The sequence below is a fragment of the Apodemus sylvaticus genome, chromosome 11, assembly GCF_947179515.1.
Source record: "Apodemus sylvaticus chromosome 11, mApoSyl1.1, whole genome shotgun sequence".
Classification (NCBI taxonomy): Eukaryota; Metazoa; Chordata; class Mammalia; order Rodentia; family Muridae; genus Apodemus; species Apodemus sylvaticus.
The window spans coordinates 73,784,021-73,802,506 of record NC_067482.1 but is presented as its reverse complement, the minus strand read 5'-3'; the positions used below and the strand labels follow the sequence as shown (position 1 = coordinate 73,802,506).

The window sequence follows — 18,486 nt, the reverse complement described above, 5'->3', positions numbered from 1 at the left end:
TTGCCCATTGATCTGAGTGGGTGTTTTCATTTGGATGCATCACATGCCTGGTACTCATCCTGACTCTGTGACGACCAAGTCCTGGGGACACTGGGGGGTGAGAGGTGGGAGAGAAGAGTCAATACACATCAAGACCCTGGACCAATAGGCGGGCTTCCCGGCTGTGCACTGATTGACAGACACAGCTCACAGCTGGGTCTGCTTAGGAGCTGGATCACTGAGGAGGATACTGAGCAGAGGGCTGGGAGAATGCTGTACTCTTCTGTAAGGAGTCACGCTGCTCTCCCACCAAGTAAGCCTGGGGTTAAAGACCGAGAGAGTCCCCAAGTGAAGGGCACCCCTGCAAAGTGAGTCATAATTTTTCTCTACACTTCCACAAAGGCCCTGTAGGAAAGGCCATGGGGCCAGACCAACTTGGCTTCAGGGGAAAGATTGTTACTTACAGTAGCTGTTCCTATGAGAGAAGAGCGTTGCAAGGTTCCGTGAGTATCCAGGGCCTACTTGGGATGTGATAAGATAAGAAGCCTCTAAAAAAATCCGTTAGGCAGGGCTTAAGGTCTATTGGGCACCCTGGGGCCCAGCGGGTGATTGGCTGCATAGAGATCAGCTTGCAGGGGTCACAAGCCCCATACTGGGAGGGAGGTTTTGTTGCCACTACCCTTCTATCCTGTGTTTGGGGGGTGTACCAGCTTCTTAGAAATCAGGAATCCCCTCCTGAGGCAACTCCCTGCCTCCTGAGGAGCTGTGGTCTCCTATTGTGAAAGTGAAGTCCTATGGGTGGGGGCTGGACAAGGGCTCCTCTTAGGTCAGACATCTTCTTAGTCACCCTGACTCTCCTGAGTTGTCTTCCCCTTCATGGTCTCTAGAAGTCAGGAGAGATCCTGGCTTCATATTAATCAATTAGTTGATTAATTAATTAACTTACTTTTGAGATATGGTTTCTTGATTTAGCCTTGGCTGACCTGAAACTTGCTGTGCAGACCAGGCTGACCTTGAACTCAGAGACCCACCTGCCTCTTATAAGTTCTGGGATTAAAGGTGTGCACCACCACACCTATTGGGATCCTGGTTTTAAAGGCTTGAAGAGGTCATGGAGAGAAGGTGAGACTTGGGAACATGAGGCAAGGTTAGAGTTACTGGTGAAGGTACAATCCAGATACTGAGGAGATCCCAGCGTTTCGGGGATGTCACTGCCACAGGACAAGACCAAGAACAGCAGTGTGTGTGGAGTGGAGTCAGCCTGAGCCTAGGAGACAAACCACGTGTGCTGTGGTTGGTATTGCCCTAGAAGTGGAGCTGTCCAGGCCTTTTGAATCCACAGGATTGTGAGTGGGTCCCAGACATGCACTGAAATTTTGACAGTTATGATCTTTCTCTCTTGTAGTTAGGGACTCTCTCTCCCCCTCCCCTTCCCCCCTCCTTCTTCTCCCTCTCTCTTCTTCCCCTTCCTTTTCCTCCTCCTTCCTTCTCTTCTTTTTACAGTAGAGACTGGAATTTTAGAGACTTCAGGTACTGTAGATATTCCTTTTTTATAAAAACAAACAAACAAACAAACAAACCAATCTTGTCATTTCATACAATATATCCCAACCACAGTTTTCCCCTCCCTTCACTCCTCCCAGTACCCACCACCACCTCCTCCATTCTCCCCCAGATCTACTACCCTGTTTTCCTTCAGAAAAGAGCAGACCTCCCAAGGATGTCACTCAAACATGGCGTAACAAGTTCCAGTAAGACAGGGCACAAACCCTCATATTAGGGTTGGGTAAGGCAGCACAGAGGAGGAAAAGCCAAGAGCAGACGAAAGAGTCAGACACCCACCCCCATTTCTACTGTTAGCAGTCCCACAAAAACACCAAGCTAGCAACCATAACATTTGCAGAAGACTTAGTGCAGATTCATGCAAGCGCCTTGGTTACCACTGCACTCTCTGTGAGCCTCTACGAGCCCCGCTTAGTTGATTCTTTTTGTAGGGCGTGTTCTCCTGGTGTTCTTGACCTCTCTGGATCCCACAATTCTCCCTGATCTCTTCTATGGGATCCCCTGAGCTCTGAGGGGAGGTGCTCTCTGGAGATCTCCAATTTGGGCTCCTTCTGCACCTAATGTTTAGCTGTGGGTCTCTGTATCTGTTCCCTCATTGGTGATAACTGGGCCAGGCACTGATTTTGAGTATAATAGAATATCATTATGAATCATTTTGCTGATTTTTTCTATCCTAGGTCTTTGGGATCTCCAGCCTCCGGTTTCTGGTCACCCAGGCAGTGTCAGGCATGGGGTCGCTTTCATGGTGTGGCCCTGAGATGAGACCAAGCATTGGTTGTTCACATCCACAAGTCCTGAGCCTCCATGGCCTCTGTCCACCTTGAAGTTGGGATAGATTGTAGGTTGAAGGTTTATGGCTGTGCTGGTGTCCCAGTCTCACCACTGGAAGGTTGCCTGGTTACAGAGGATGGCTCTTTATCTCATGCTCTGTATCTTCCATTACTAGGAGTCCTCGCTAGGGTCACTTTTGTAGAGTCCTGGGAGTGTCTACTGCACTAGGTTTTCACAATGACTCCCAAAGCTCTCCAGTTCCAATGGTCTCTCTCCATTCCTCCCTACCCTCACCCTGAATCCTTCCTGTTTCCATATCCATCCGCTCCCAGTCCAACCACAAAAATCTATTCTATTTCCCCTTCCTGGGGAGATCCATGCATTGTTACTTAGCCTCTCTGGGTCTGTGGATTGACTGTCAATTACTTAACAGCTAATATCCACCTATAAGTGAGTATATACCATACTTGACTTTCTGGGTCTAGGTTACCTTAGTCATGAAAACTTTCTTTTTCTAATTCCATCCATTTGCCTGAAAATTTCATGATGTCATTGTTTTTAACAGTCAAGTAGTACTACCTTGACTGTTAACATACCACATTTTCTTTATCTGCTCTTTGGTCGAGGGACATCTTGGTTGTTTCCAGTTTCTGGCTATTGTCAATGAAGTCACTATGGATGTGCGTGAACAAGTGTCCTTGTGATAGGATGGAGCACCCTTTGGATATATGCCCGAATGGTTTAGCTGGGTTCTGGGGCAGTAGAGTGTGCTAGGATACTTGGTAAGGTCTAGTGGGTTCAGAAACCCTGGAACTCTCATACCTAAGGATGGTAGGTTTCACCTACTCCAGACTGAAGTGCAAACTTAAGGGTTCTTTGTAAAGTCAGTTGGATGGTGTTTTGCTCGGGCAAACACATAAAGGAATGTTTCCTTAAAGTGGACACCAGTGTGAAAGGCTAAGGCAGAGTCATGAAGGAACATTTTGCTGAAGCAGACAGGAGAGAGGATGTTCTACTGAAGTAAACATGTGAAAGGACATGTGATGAGGACATCTGCTAACAACACACATGTATTGGTTTGCCTTACATTGTGTAGTTGAGCTGCATTTGTGGGGACTTCATAGAGAGAAATGCACCAAAAAACCTGGTGGTGTGCTGCAGTTTCTTGCTGCTTCCATGGATTCTGGATGATTGAATTTGCATGCTGAGGTAAGAGCGTGCTGAGGCAAGGCGCATGGGGGACACATAATGTTTGGAGGACCCTACAGAGTGACTGAAAGAGAGAGGGGGGAGAGAGCTAGGCCTTCTTATAGAGCTAGCATGCATTGCTTGTGGGTCTTGAGTCCTCGCTGATTCTTGCTTCCTTGAGAAAAACACAGCCAAGAACTTCTCCTGGTGTTTCTGTTGGTCCCTCCTGCTGACTGGAGCCGAGTTTGAGGCCTGGCTGTCTCTGCTAGGTCACGTCACTGTTGTTACTAAATGATTCTACCGAATTGGACTGCCGGTGTATCCATGAGGTGTTTATGAGAGTATCGAGCTGCCACTGCCTTCTAACCTATGAACTGAACTGCTGATTTCCAAACAACACAGATGGGAGTTGCTCCAAAGAACCTTTCTAAACAGGTCTACTTCCCCTGTATCCTTTTTTCCCCACTACCTCTGGTGGGTGGTGGGCTACAAGGGAGGTTAAAGTATTCAAGAGCCATCATTAAAAATAAAGTTACACCCGACCAGCTTCTTGTCTTGGAACATGTATGTGACCATGGTGCTCCATTGAGAAAACCCTGACAATCAGTCACATGGGGCAGTGGGCTCCACATGAAGATGAGGCACTGCTAACACCTCAAACCAGGCCAATAGAAAGCATCCGCTGTCAGACCCCAACCCACCCCAACATGCAGATAAGACTAGAATGAACAAAGCACGGGCGTTACTTCATCAAAGACAATCTGAGAATGTCTGTCATATAAGAGCTGTTATATTTTTGAGGAAGAGAGTTCTTTCCCGAAGGCTAATTGAGCCCCACCCACCCCCACTTGCTGGCTCTATGCAGAGGCCATGGGAGAGACCCGGCCACTCACCCAGATCTGACTCCCTCTCTCTGTTCATGCTGGCCCACCATGTAGAGTCTCCCTGACCCAGAGCAGCCGTGGCTACTGAAAATCGACTCCCACTTCCCTTAGGAAAGCACAACTCTTGGGCTGCCTTAGCCTGGCCAGGGCACTGTAGATCTCCACAGATCTCTGCAGATGTTCCTGGTACATGGACCAGCCCTGGGTCTTGGGATAGAGATCAAGCCCCATTTTTCCTAGGAACTGCCACTTTGATTTCTATAGTGGTTGTGCAAGTTTGCACTCCCGCCAGCCGTGGAGGAGACTGTTCCCTTGCGTTGTATCCTCGCCAGCATGAGCTGCCTCTTGTGTTCTTGATCCTAGCTATTCTGACAGGTACAAGACTTTGGATATTCTAAAACGGCTTTAGATAATTTAGAGAGGATTTGAACTTTTAAAAAGACTTTGGATGTTTTATGTATTCTTTTCCGAAAGGTCCTACATTTTATTACTGGACAAACCACACTCCCAATTTAGATATGAGCAAGTCTCCAGGTTAAAAATGTCGAACTTTGGGCCACAGAAGAATGACTTTGGATATTTTAAAGAGACTAAACTTTTAAGGTAGATTTTAAGGCCTGTCGGATTTTTGAAGATATGCTGTTTTCTGTTGTGAGATTAATATTAGCACGATATCCTGGGCAGAGATGAGAAAGGACGACGGCCGTTGAGTCGTGATGTTTTGAGAGGAGGAATCTTAGTTGAGGAAGGTCCCCACAAGACTGAACTGTAGGTGAACCTGCAGGGCATTTTCCTGGTGGTTATGTGTAAGGGCCCAGCTGAGTGTGGGTGGTGCCACCCTGGGGCAGATGGTCCCAAATACTGTATGAAAGCAGGCTGAGCAAGCCCTTGTGAGCAGACCAGTAAGCAGGGTTTCTCTAAGGCCTCTGCTTCAGTTCTTGCCTCCAGGTTCCCATCTGAGGTTTCTGCCCGCAGCGATGGACTGGGATCTGGAACTGTAAGCTGAAATAAATCCTTCTCTCCCGAAGCTGCTTTTGGTCATTGTGTTTTATCACACAATAGAAACCCTAAGAAACTGAGTTACCTGGCCAGTCTTGGTGCTGGAGGAGGTGAGCGACATGATTTATGTTTATCACAATCACACCATCCAAACAGAGGACTCAGGTGACAATAGTGATCCCTATGCAAGCAGTATTCTTGCAGGAAGGAAACCAGAGCTTTTCCAGATTCCTCAGGTGACATGCCGCATCAGAGCCACCAGAGGGCACTGTGGACTTACGCTGGGAGCCAACCCCATTCTGGGCAGGTTGGGAAACAAAGGTAATCTCCCATTAAAACTGATTACAGGGGAAGTGTCTCAGTTCTTAAAGTGCTCGGCTTTTGAGCATGAGGACCTTTTGTTCTATCAGTCTCTCCTAACTGGTGAGTTCCAGGCCAATGGGAAGCCGCGACGCCATCCTGCCCAGCCCCCCAAAGTGGATAAAGGCCAGGCAGTGGTGCAAACCTTGCACTCTGGACTTCTCAGGCTGAGTGGCAGATCTCTGGATCTCTGAGTTTGAGGTCAGCTCTGGCCTACACCCACACACCCACACACCCACAGACCCACAGACCCCCCCCCCCCACACGATTGCTTTCTAATTAGCCAGTTGTAGTTTTCATTTTAAGAACTTAAATTTTCCAGAAAGTCCATAAGATTCCTAAGAGGACTCTTGAGTCTCAGAAACCAGTGGGGTGTACTGTTTTGGGCTTGCGAGGGGAGGTACACACTGACCTAGCATGAGAAACACCGGAGATAAACGGTTGGGTACAGTTGGCATTTAGTGGGTACACCCCAGGGTTGTACCCGTTGTTCTACAATGTACAGGACAACCTGGGTCCCCACATGCCTGAAACAGCGAAGAACAACTCATGGGGTAGTGTTCTTTATTCAGGAAGAGCCACTGTTGGCTCATGTGCAAGGAGGTTAAGGCACAGGAGACTGGGGAATGAAGTGGGAGAAGAACCGTTGGCTGCTGCCTCAGTCCAGTCTGTAGTCAGGAGCTCTCTTGGCCTCAGGCATCACTCCTAGATTCACCGGTGTTCCTCAGGAGGTGTCTCCTAAGATCAGCGAACTTGAAGGTGTGTTTCCACTGAGTGACAGCTCACATATACTGGTGTGTGCCAAACCACAACCTCCCAGCTCCCCATGGGTCTGGGTCTGACATGAGAGACTCCATCTTTGGCCTCAATAGCTTTCACACTCAAACAATGAGTGATCACACCCAAATGTTGATACTGATTATTGGGAATTCTTGATGCTGCTGCAAGAGACAGCTCCCTCAGTCCAAAGGAAAGGCCTTTAGACTTTGGGGCCAGTGAGACTAGTTTGAAAGCTTACAGAAGCCCTCATCCTTCAGAAGGGGCAAGTGAACTGGGGGTGTCTCCTCAGGGGAAGGTCTCCTTTCCTCAGCGAAGCCTGATGGTAGGAACAGCGTCCTTCTATGCCTTCCCTTCCCTCAGAGGACCTCTTGTGGTACATGACAAGCCAATGTGGTTCCCATGTTCCAAGTGGTTCAGAACAGGTCTGTGTGTCTGAAACTTTGTGTCTATGCCAAGAACATTGGCCTTGAGACTCACACATCCTTGGGTGACCAGGTCCCAGGGCTATGTGAGCCAACAGAAATACCAAGGCCAAAAGTTGGTCCAGGTCAGGACTCCGGCAGCCAGAGCCAGGGACAGGAGATGACTGTGGAACAGTGGAGGTGAACCAGTGGCCTCAGGCCCAGAAAATACCAGCCATGCTAATACCATGACGGGCAAGACTCCATGCATGGGGCAATCAGGGGTCTCCAATCTCCAATTAGACTGCTAGGCAGCACCAAGACACTGTGTGAGGGTACAGAGCCCTCCAGAGGGAGGGAGGGAGAGACCAGGGTAAGAGGACCAAGGTGAAAGCTGAGATGCTACATTCTCAAGGGCATGTCTCCACCACCTCCAATGATCCCAGATTATTAGATGCTATTGTCTCGCCATCTTCACTTTCTAAGGCAGGTGGCATCCCTCTCTCAAGGCTGGCCTCTTCTTCTGTCCCCCAGTCACACAGAGGAAGTAAGGTGCATGGCAGGCCCATCTCAGCAGAGCTCCAGCTAGAGATTGCTTCTTTTCTGCAGTATCTTCCTTGTGCTTTCTCCATCGCCAGCTTCGCTGTCCTGCTGACCCAGCCTTCCGCTGCTGTGGACACGGATGGGAGGCGATGCTGAGTAGGTGGCGCTGTGGATGCAGGACCAAGCAGAAGAAGTGAAACTTCCCGGTGCATGTGATATACAAAAAGCAGGCAGAAGCTACCCAGTGAGGGAGGATAATGGAGATCCTGGCTCGGTTGACCCAGCAGCCCCAGAGCTGATTCACAAAATAAAAAGTTCCCTTCTCAAATTATATCCCTAGCTCTTCCTGGGCCTCACATGAGCACCTTGAGAAGAGTCACCCCAGACTCCAGACACCTGACAGGGGGAAGGAGGAACGCAGTGGGTTGGAACCCCTCACACCTGAGTGGTCCTGTGGTGTCCAAAGCAGGGTGGTCATCGTTTGGTAGCCCCAGGTCCTCTCTCTCCCGAGGCGGGGCCTTCTTTCTTTTGGTCCTTACTGGCTTCTCTGTAGAAGACAGACAGACCCGGGATGGCTTTGTGACTTTAGATGGCACTTCCTGCTCCCGCAGTCTATGAGCAACCTTGGTGGGCAAGGGGGCTTTGTACCCCATCACTGAGGAGCAAGATGAACATCGTGAAGTATCTCCCACACCCCACAGCCTGCTCTTGACAGAGATGGGATGGAACTGGATGCACCAGGTTCCCTGTTTCTGCTTCCCCCCACATCACACAGGATACAGGAAGTGAGGGAGATAGCGGGAAGAATTCAGGTACAGACCAGAGCTTTTGTGTGCAATAGCTGTGAATCACTTCCACCAACAGATGACTATGTTGGTCATAGCTATGATATCCCAGCTATGATGTATCTCTGGCAGGGGAAAGGGTATGTCATTTCCACATTTTACATATGGGGAAGTAGAGACGGGGATAAGATGAGGCGGGAGTGTAGTGGAGCCAGGAACTGGCATGGTGGTGGTGGTGGGTGACCCTAGAGAGCCAGGGCCTCTGGGATGTCTTGAGCCTGCTCAGTTATAGAGAGTAGGAAAGCCAAGAGAAGCTGTGCGGAATCTCCAAGGCTGCACATCTGTTTTATGGTGGCTGTGGGCTGGCATCCGCACGTCTAAGCTCAGAGCCCCTCGTGCTGCAGGGACTTACCCGGCAGTCCTCGCTTGCTGGAGAATGGCTTGTTCTCAGGAAGGGGCACTCGGGCCAATGTCGCTAGCTCTGAGATAAGGATCTGCTCAGCTTCCTGACACACAAATGGAAGCGAGTCAGTTCCCTGTCACGGAGTTGAAGACTCACACTGTGAACGACGGCTAGTGGCCATATCTCATGTCCCAGTATGGAAGATTTTCCAAGCAGCGCCTGACCCCAAGACGTCAGGACCAGGACAGAGGCATGGATGGAGGAGGTTACTTCTCTTGATACCTGGGTCCTCTCTCCTAGTCCCCAAACCCTGTCCACAAATGAGGACAGTTTAGGGACTGAGGCATTGTCAAACACCAGCTCTGCTCCACTTCCGTGCATGGCTGCCAGAAGACCCAGAAGCTATGATTTACTACCATGTATCTAGACTAGACTCAGTTTGCCTATCTGTGGTAAGGATCACTGAAACCACCTTTTCAATTGCTCACATGTGATGTTGAGAGCTCTCAGAATTGCTACCATCTGCAAGGGACCCTTGGGAACAAAAGCCTGTCATTAGCAGGATTCTTAACACCTGCTGTCATTACAGCCAACCTTGGCCAGATGGACAAAGAAAAGGCCAAACCACCATCATATACCTTCATTCTGATTTTTCTTTTAAATTGTATTTACTTATCTATTTGGTGGTGGAGTGGTGGTGGCAGGTGTGTGTGTGTGTGTGTGTGTGTATTTGTGTGTACCACAGTGCACACATGGTGGTCAGAGGACAGCTTCAGGAAGCAAGTTTTCTCCTTCTATCATGTGTTCTGGGGATGGAATTCAGGTCCAGGTTTGAGCAGAAAGTGCATTTGAGCTGCAGAGCCATCCTGTCTTTCCTTGATTTTGTTTGAAAGCACCCTGACACCCCCTGATACTTTTTAAAAGGCAGGTACTTTGGGAGTACAGTCATATGTCATAATTCTCCAGGCTGAGACTTTTCTGTGCTAAAGTTATACTTTATACCCTGGGAGCTAAGCCCCCTGAATGCTCTACACTGAGTGTGAGTCTCTGTTACTGTGAGCATAGCTCAAGAGGCAGAGATGGTAGACCCATACCCTGCGGCCCTGTTGGTGGTGGTCTGCAGCACAAGAAAATTCTCATTCCTTTACTACTTCCCAAACCACGGGCAGCCTGCTCAGCTGTTTCCCTGCATATGCCAGGGTCACATGGGACTTGCTGTCCCCAAGGGACTCATGTCCCTTCAGAAAGCCACACAGTGTTGACCAATGGAACGCATTAAGAGTCAAAGATGCCAGGGACAAAGAGGTAGAGAGGTCTGGAGTGGAACACAGAGTTTTTACAGTGGCCCTGGGCAGCTGGCTGTGAGCCCGGGTGTGGCCTCTTCCCCATACACTATGCCACTGCCTAGGGACACATCTCTGAAACTACCTGCAGCTGGGTCTCGAGCTGGGCTTCCAACTGGTCCAGCTCTTGTGCCTTCTGCCTCTGAGAGTTCAGGCGGACCTGCTGGTGCTTTGTGAACTGGTCCAGGAGCCTCTTCTGCTGTGACAGCATCCTAGTGATGTGAAGGGGGGGTTAACACTGTTGGAACCCTAGGAACAATAGGTCTCTATGGAACCCTCCCACAAGTCACACTGTGTAGACCAGTAGCTGCACTTGGAGCCCTGGAGCAGAAGGAGGAGCCAGAGAAACACAGGCACGCAATGCTATAGCTACGTTCCTCCAGGAGTTCTGATCCTGAGGCTGCATGGCCATAGGGCATGGGGAATCCTGCACTAACACTGGACTTAGACTCCTAGGAAAGTCTGGAGACATCGGCAGGACAGAGGACAAGCAGGACACTGCCAGGTGGGGGAAGAAGGAACTACACACTGGCATCATGTCATGAGCAGACAAATGTGCCTAGGGAGAGAAGTTCCTGTGAAAGGACCAGAGGCCTTCCAGGACCACGGAGGAAGCTCAGGTCCTGGCACAGTGTCTGAGAAAGCCTTAATGTGGCATCCTATTCATTCTGTGAAGTAGGAATAGGTTGGGTATAGGCCAAGTCCCTCATGCAGAGACTACCACCTTCCCTCTTGGACACAGACCCCTTCTCTTTCTCCCTCTTCAGCACACCTTGCTCAGGCTCTACAAGCAGTGACAGCTATTCCTGGCTGGTAGTCTGCAGCTGCTGCCTTCCTCCTTTCTATCTTTGGGTCAATTTTCAGAAAGACTGACTGTAGATCTGAAGGCAGAAGCCATCTTTAGCATCAACAGGTGGTTGTTCTTGGAGACACAAGGCATGAATGCCACCTTGCCTCTGCTTCATGCTCTGTAGGCTGATGGAATAGCTTTCCTTGCTTCCTTACATTTGTCTTGTAAGTTTCTATTCATCCTGTAAGACCAAATCATCCATCCATCCATCCATCCATCCATCCATCCATCCATCCATCCATCATCTATCCATCCATCACATCTATCCATTCATTCATCCATCATCTATCCATCCATCACATCCATTCATCAATCCATCATCTATCAATCCATCCATCCATCCATCATCCATCCATCATCCATCCATCCATCCATCATCCATCCATTCACCCATCCATCCATCATCCATCCATTCATCCATCATCCATCCATCACCTATCCATCCATCCATACATCCATCCATCATCCATGCATCCATGCATCCATGCATCCATGCATCCATCCATCATCCATCCATCCATCCATCCATCCATCATCTATCGATCCATCCATCCATGCATCCATGCATCCATCCATCACATCCATCAATCCATCCATCATCCATCCTTCTATTTATTCATCCATCCATCCTTCTATTTATCCATCCATCCATCCTTCTATTTATCCACCCATCCATCCATCATCCATCCATCATCCATCCATCCATCCATCCATCCATCCATCCATCATCTATCCATGCATCCATGCATCCATCCATCCTTCTATTTATCCATCCCCACCTATTCATGATTCACCTAATCAACCTTGATCTATCAATCTATCCATGATCCATTTATCCATCTATCCATCCATGATTCATCTATTCACCATCTATGCACTAGCTATGCATGATCCTTCATTAGTTTATCTATGATCCACTATCCAACCATCTATGTTACATCCACTCATGATCTATCTAACCATCCATTAACCATCTATTCATCCCTTTTTAAAACCAAAATATTTCTGGCTAGAAATATATTGTGATAGTTTAATTTTTCACCCCTCCCTTTAAAACCTTATTAGCGTGTATTAATTATGCACAATAATGGGTTACATTGTAACATCTCCACACATGCACGTCATGTACCTTGATCATTTTGCTCTTATCTCCACCTGCCCCTCACTTATTCCTTTCCTTCCCCCTAACACCCCCTTCCAATTTCACATCTTCTTAAAAAGATTTTGTCTAAAAGAGAAATGTGTGCTTGTCATTTTGAGTCTGCATTGTCTCACTCAACATGGTGGTCACCTGTCTCATCCATTTTCTTGTAGATGACATGTCATGTTTTTCAAAGGCTTGACCATATTTTATTTCTACTTGTTTATCACATTTACTTCATCCATTTGTCCACTGATGGGACAGCGGGGTGATTCATTACCTTGTTCATTGTGGATAGTACTGCAGTAATCGTGTGTGTGTGTGTGTGTGTGTGTGTACCTCTGTATATTTACTGTGATGGTTAGGTGTTTTGTCAGCTTGTCACAAACTCTATAGAGGCACCCAAGAAGAGGAAGCCTCAACTGAGAAAATCCCCCCAATCAGATTTTCCTGTAGGTGAGTTTGTGGGGCATATTCTTGATTAATGATAGATGTGGGAGGGTCCAGGCCCATCCAGGTTGTGCCATCCCTGGGCAACTGGTTCTGAGTTATATAAGAAAGCAGGCTGAGCAAGCCACGAAGAGAAAACCAGTAAGCAACGATCCTCCATGGTCTCTGCCCCCAGGTTCCTGCCTTGAGTTCCTGTCCTGGCTTCCCTTCCTGATGAACCGAGACAGGGGCATATAAGCCAAATTAACCCTTTCTTCCCAGGTTGCTTTTGGTCCTGGTGTTTTATCAAAGCAACAGAGACCTAGCTAGGATGATGACCCTGGTTCCCTTGGGCATAAACCCTAAGTGAGATATACTACAGACTTCTTTGCTGGTCCCCAAAGCTCTTTCTATCTTGGGGATACAGTCTTTCCATGTCACCCTGATCTTCTCATCTGTGGAGTCACATGGGGGAAACCTCTGATTTGTTTGTTTCCTCTGCAGTGGCTTAGCTTTGTTTTCCTGAGTTCTTCTAAGGGATGGGTTTTGGACACGTAATGCCTGTGATAGGGCAGTGCCTGACTTTGCAGCAGGGCTCCCTCCCTGACTTTCAAGGAGGCTGAATTCACTATGGACTCAAGGAGAGACCACAGCATCCTCTCTGTCAGGCTGGCTCTGTTCTCTCATAAACCATGTGGAGGAAGAGTGGATGGCTACTGATGCCTGTCTTGTTCTGGGTCAAAGCTAGGCCCTGGGCCATATTCCAATTATAATGGTCTCTCTAGCAGCTGAAGCCCAAGTATGGAAATGCGGATGCCTGAGCTTTTCCTACAATTCTGTGACCGCATCTTTGTTCCAAGGTACAAGAAGTAGGGGTATGGAACCTGTACATTAAATGGCAAAGCCAATCACACCTCTGTTTCTGAAATCTAAGAACCACTGGTCCATGCTCTATGAACTTATGGACGGTTATGGTAGGCCTGGACCTTGAAGCTTAGCAGTGGTTATCTGCTGATGGCTGCTGGTGCCCAGGCAGAGGACTCCAGGTAGGCTATGGGTCCAAGGAAGCCATGGTTTTTATTTACTCAGACAGCCTACTGAGGCTGGGATCAATTCCGTTATGTGGGTGTGGTCCCTTCTCGATGTGATGCTGGCCTTTTCTGCTGTCAGGGCTAAGTGCTCTGTTTAAGCCCTGGCCTCCCTACAAGGCGTTTCCCAACACAGCAGCATGTGCTTTACAGCCTGCTTCTGAGACTTCCTTCAGGTGACAGACAAGGAGCGTCCCAGGCAAAGCTCAAGGCCAGGTCTCCAAAAGCCACTTTAGCACTGCCTCTGTAACTCCTCAGCCCACCTGCAATAGTGGACATTTGTCCTCAGTAAATGGGGGAACCACTCTTCCCACGACTCTGCAATAAGAGTCCAGCTGAGTGGTCATTTGATTCTAGTCCTACATGACTGACAGGAAACAGACAAGCAGACCCATCTCTGACCCTCTGGCCTGCAAGGGGACAGGTGAGTGATGCTAGGGCCACTGAGCCTGCGAAGCCCACTGAGCTGCACTGGGCACTGCCGTGAAACATGCCCTTGCCCCCTTCCCTGGCCCCTCACCTTTACGTTCCAGGCTGACAACATATAACCAGGGCTGGGGAGAAGGGGAGTTCTTGCCTTGCAAGCATGAGAGCTTGAGTTTGGTCCTCAAAAATCCATGTTTAAAAACAAGATGTGGTGGAGGATGCTTGCAATCCCAGTGTCAAAGAGGTGACGGGCAGGTGTCTGGGGCTCAGTGGCCGGCCAACCCAGCTCGCTTGGCATGTCCCAGGACAGTGAGACACTGTTAAGGATCATGGTAGATGGTGCCAGAGCAATAATAGCCAAGGCTATCCCTGGGCTGCAATATACACCTGCACCTACATAAACACACACACACACACACACACACACACACACACACACACACACCAGTCTTCACACAAATTCTCACATTGAGCCTGTTTTCTGGGGAGCCCAAGGTATGACTGAGAGAGGCTTCAGAGCTGGCTATGAGAGAGATGACACCCACATCCACAGGCAGACCATGCAGGAACCCAAGCCCACCATGTAGACTGGCATGCACCCATGTAGAGTCCCCCATAGCTCCACATCCAACCCCGAGCCCCACCTCTGCTGTACCGCCTGGGAAGCTCCGTGGGTATCAGCTGCTATTTGGCTCTCCGATGGAGGGTCACTGAATTCTTGCTTCTTCCACAGCTTGTAAGCATTGATTCTCTCACCTGGACCCACAGACACAAGGCAGTCAAGGTGTGCATTTGGAGGGTGGACTCTGCTAGGCCTGGGGTGAGGTTGGGGGCCAGGGCTAGGGGTAAGCAGAATGCCTCTGTTCATAGCAAGTCACAAACACCAGCACTCTGGAAGGCCAGTATAAGAATGTCATGGGAACTTTGGAACAGAGAAGCGCCCACGGCTCCCCTCTAGCTATCTGTCAGGAGCAAGGAGGGGTGACAAGCAAGCTTCCATAGTGAGAGGCTGCCACAGGCCTGCCAGAGTCAGTCACACGGCGGGGAGAAGGGCTGGGCAAGCTGATCTGGGGCTTCAGTGGGCCTTGAGATGCCGGTGTGAGCATTCTCAGAGGGGCAGGCATCTGGCCTTGACCTCACACCTGCTGTCTACAGCTTACTTATTTGCAGAGTTACTTGATCACAAGACTTGTGACTCATTATTATTATTTTAAGTAAAGTGATGTGCTTCCCTGGGCTGCCATGGCTTAGGAGGCTGTCTGCTGCACACTCTGGTGCCACCTTTACCCCAGGAATTCCAGCTTGCCCACAGACAACAGACAAATAATCCAACACCCAGGGAGTAATTTTGGGGACACACAGGTTCTACACTTTGCTGGTGGCAATGTGCTCAGCAGCTGCTGACCTTGCTGGGTCTGAGTAGCCACCACACACAGAGCTTGGCTGACTGCTCCAAGCTCCTTAGGGAAGCCGCCCTTCAAGGAGAGAGGGCTGGCTACAGTCCATCAGGGAAGCCATGTCAAGTGCCTGCAGCAAAGCTGGACTGGCAGAGCTCAGAGGACTGGGGGAGGGGAGTCCTAACCCCACAGATGGTAAGCTGAGCCCTGGTGTGAGCAGGTGACAGGCCCTGGTACTGAGTGTGTGCAGGGACGAGCTGGCCGTCTTCTGCTAAGCAAGCTCAAATCGCTTTGAGAAACTGCTGGGGAACCTGCAGCCACTAGTAGATTCCTGAGCGCATGCCAGATCTCGGGGTGAATCCTCCTGAATGGGTGAGGGTGGGGTAGATGGCAGCTGAGACCAGGTGACAGCAGTGACAGCCATGGAAGGGGCTCCAGGACCTTCCTCCTGTCCTTCCTCCTGCTGCTCAATCCCAGCCCACCTTGGGGCAAAGCAAAAGTGTGTGTGAGCTTTGGAGCTGGTGAAGCTCTGCAGACCCTTGTGCAGGGGAAAGGAAGGCAAGGAAGAGTCTGTAGGGAGCTCTGGGTGTTAGTTAAGTATTGTAGGGAGGGTGGCTGCCATCCATTGCTTCACAGGTACTGTGGTAGGAGGCGATGAGACATTGAAGTCCGGGGTAGAGCATTCTCAGGGTCTCAGGAGCTCTGCTGGGCCCACACTTATTCATGGTTGGTTATTGCATGTCTTTGGCCGCCATGGAATGGCTTCCCTTTGTCATTTATCCCAGGTGCTTCCCCTAAACCATCTAGATTTATCATATACACATGACCTTTAAGCACAAGGGGTTTTGAGTCAAAAGTGAAACACACACACACACACACACACACCACACACACACACACACACACACACACACACACCCCATTCTCCTCAGGTGTGCCACATTCTTGCAAATCCATCCTCAGCCTCTAGTTGGGTGACACCTACCCTGCAGGGTCTTCAGGCGCTGTAGCAATTGTTCCTCATGGGCCTGCAGGAGCTTCCGGAGGCCCTGGTAATGCACCTGCACGAGGCGGTTGACACTAGCGCTGGTCACATACACACTCTCCACCACCGTCTCCACCAGCGTCCTCTGTGGTAAGCACAAGGAGACAAGGATAGCTGAAGATCCTAGGTGGAGCCACCTGCCCTGCACTGTATTTCCCATCCGCTGGCCAGGACTCATGCAGGGTAGGCGTGGCTCTTTAAGCCAGTCATGATAATCTCACTTTCCTGTGGCAAGAACGGTTAAGACGGTGGTTTAAATCTAGTTCTAGCCAATAAGATGTGACATTAGAGGAGCCTGCCGGGGGCAGGGCATTTCCTTCCTGGACATTAGTGCAGAGCCTTGGGCTGAGAGATTCCCTCACTCCTCTCATACTGCCAGGCGGTACACATCTGTGGTTGCTAGGTCACAGACACCATGGTCCTCTGCCTCAGTCGGACTCTTTCTTGCCTCATGGATCCAGGGGCAACCGAGGGGTTGTAGGGTGGGGACTGGAGATGAGCCGAGACGTGACTCCAAGTTCACTTCTGTTGCTCACTACCTGCCAGGCTTTCAGTGTGCCTTTTGTGCAATGAGATGCCTCAGTCTCCCCACCTGTACAATGGGAAGGATGATCATCACTCAGCCTGGGCTGTGGGAAATCTGAGGAGGTGGGGTGGGGAAGGCACCCAGATCACATGACCACCGTCAGTCTTTTGACTACTGTCATTTAGCCCTGACACCAGAAACAGCAAGTCACTGCTTACTCATCCAGACAGAGCTCGGTGGATCATGGGGCCATCAGGATCTGCTGGTAAAGACTCGGGGAAAGCCATATTTCTCCATTTGGATCTGGTTTTGCTGTGCCATGGGCAGTGGGAAGAGAAGCAAGGTGTGCCTCGAGCTGATGTAGGACCAGAGCTGACAGGACCCGGCTCAGGGCCTCTGTGTGTGGGCAGAGTGATTCTTGGCTGACAAGCCAGGCACGTGCTGAAGGCTGGGAGCTCAGAGGAGCAGAGAAAGCCATTCTTCCCCCTGGTGTCAAGGGGCGGGGCCTGGCCTGGTCCTCACCTTAAAGTCTTCCTTATCCCTGGTCCGGCTTTTGCTGGCTGCATTCCTAGCATGTACCAGCAGCGCCTGCCCGATGGCCCGCTCCGAGTGCAGCTGCAGCAGTCGCCCTGCCTCCTGTGCCTCCGCCAGCAGCTGCTGCTGGAGCCGCAGACCAGTCTGCTGGGCCTCATCCTCCACTCTGGCTGCCTCCTCCTGGATCCGCGCCTCCTGCAAGGCAAGAGTGTGTGGGCCTGGAGGCTGGGCGAGGCTGACAGGGTGGGCAGATTCCAGACTTGGAGCCCTAAGGGTGAGCGTAGGTGTCTGTCGATCATTCTCTCCCTTACCCAAAGACATCTGCTGAGTACCAACTGTGTGCTCAGGGCCAGCCTCGGCGTCTTATAAAATGAAGGCCTTGTCCATCCTTCTCAAACATTGCCAAGCCTGAATACTGGGACTGGCAAGATTTAGAGGCTCAGAGAGGTTGAAAGACTATTTAAAAGGCACAGCAGAGCGGGGTTGAGATTGGATTCAGCTTTGGGGACATCACAGAAGCTGTGGCAGGGCACATGGGGCTAGGGACTGCACTTCTTAGGATGGAGAGATGGGGGAGTTGGGAACTGGAGAAGTGACCTGCTTGCTCCTTTTGAGCCTCCAAGGAAGAGCAAGGGACTGAGCGTGTTGCCAGCAGGACAGAAGCCAGTACAGCTTCTACGGCCTAGGACCTCCACACAGGGCACCTGGGTCAGCTGGTAGGGGTTCAAACCCCGGCCTGGCTGCTTGCCAATTAGTTCAATCTGTTTAAATCTTCACAGAGCAGGAAGGGCCTCTTCCCGGTCCTTGTGTGCTGGCTGCCGCACCCTCTCTGAGGCGTCACTTAGACCCTGGGTGGAATCCTCTACACCTTGCTGTCATTAGAATTCCTTGACCTATGTGTGTCCCCATCAGCATTACCTCTGTCCCCCATTTTATGAGTTGGACTATGTTCCCTCAAATGTGCACATTTAAGTCCTAATCATAGGACTCCAGTGTTGCACAGTAGGGACATTTGGACATGAGGTGATTAATGCAGAAGGGTTGCAAGCTT

The 18,486-nt window shown here is 50.1% G+C and overlaps 1 protein-coding gene across 1 annotated transcript in view; it reads right to left on the bottom strand.

Annotated features, from left to right (window-relative positions):
* Positions 1 to 6,294: 6,294 nt before the first annotated feature.
* The window catches only part of Evc (EvC ciliary complex subunit 1), a 39,538-nt gene continuing 27,346 nt past the window's right edge, over positions 6,295 to 18,486 (bottom strand). The window contains exons 15-21 of the mRNA XM_052199141.1: positions 17,424 to 17,630; positions 16,316 to 16,460; positions 14,578 to 14,689; positions 10,085 to 10,211; positions 8,666 to 8,759; positions 7,910 to 8,015; positions 6,295 to 7,634 (exon numbers count right to left, since the gene is read on the bottom strand). Of these exons, the coding sequence (XP_052055101.1) occupies positions 7,511 to 7,634; positions 7,910 to 8,015; positions 8,666 to 8,759; positions 10,085 to 10,211; positions 14,578 to 14,689; positions 16,316 to 16,460; positions 17,424 to 17,630 (915 nt within the window). The 3' untranslated portion in view covers positions 6,295 to 7,510. The remainder of the gene's footprint in view (positions 7,635 to 7,909; positions 8,016 to 8,665; positions 8,760 to 10,084; positions 10,212 to 14,577; positions 14,690 to 16,315; positions 16,461 to 17,423; positions 17,631 to 18,486) is intronic.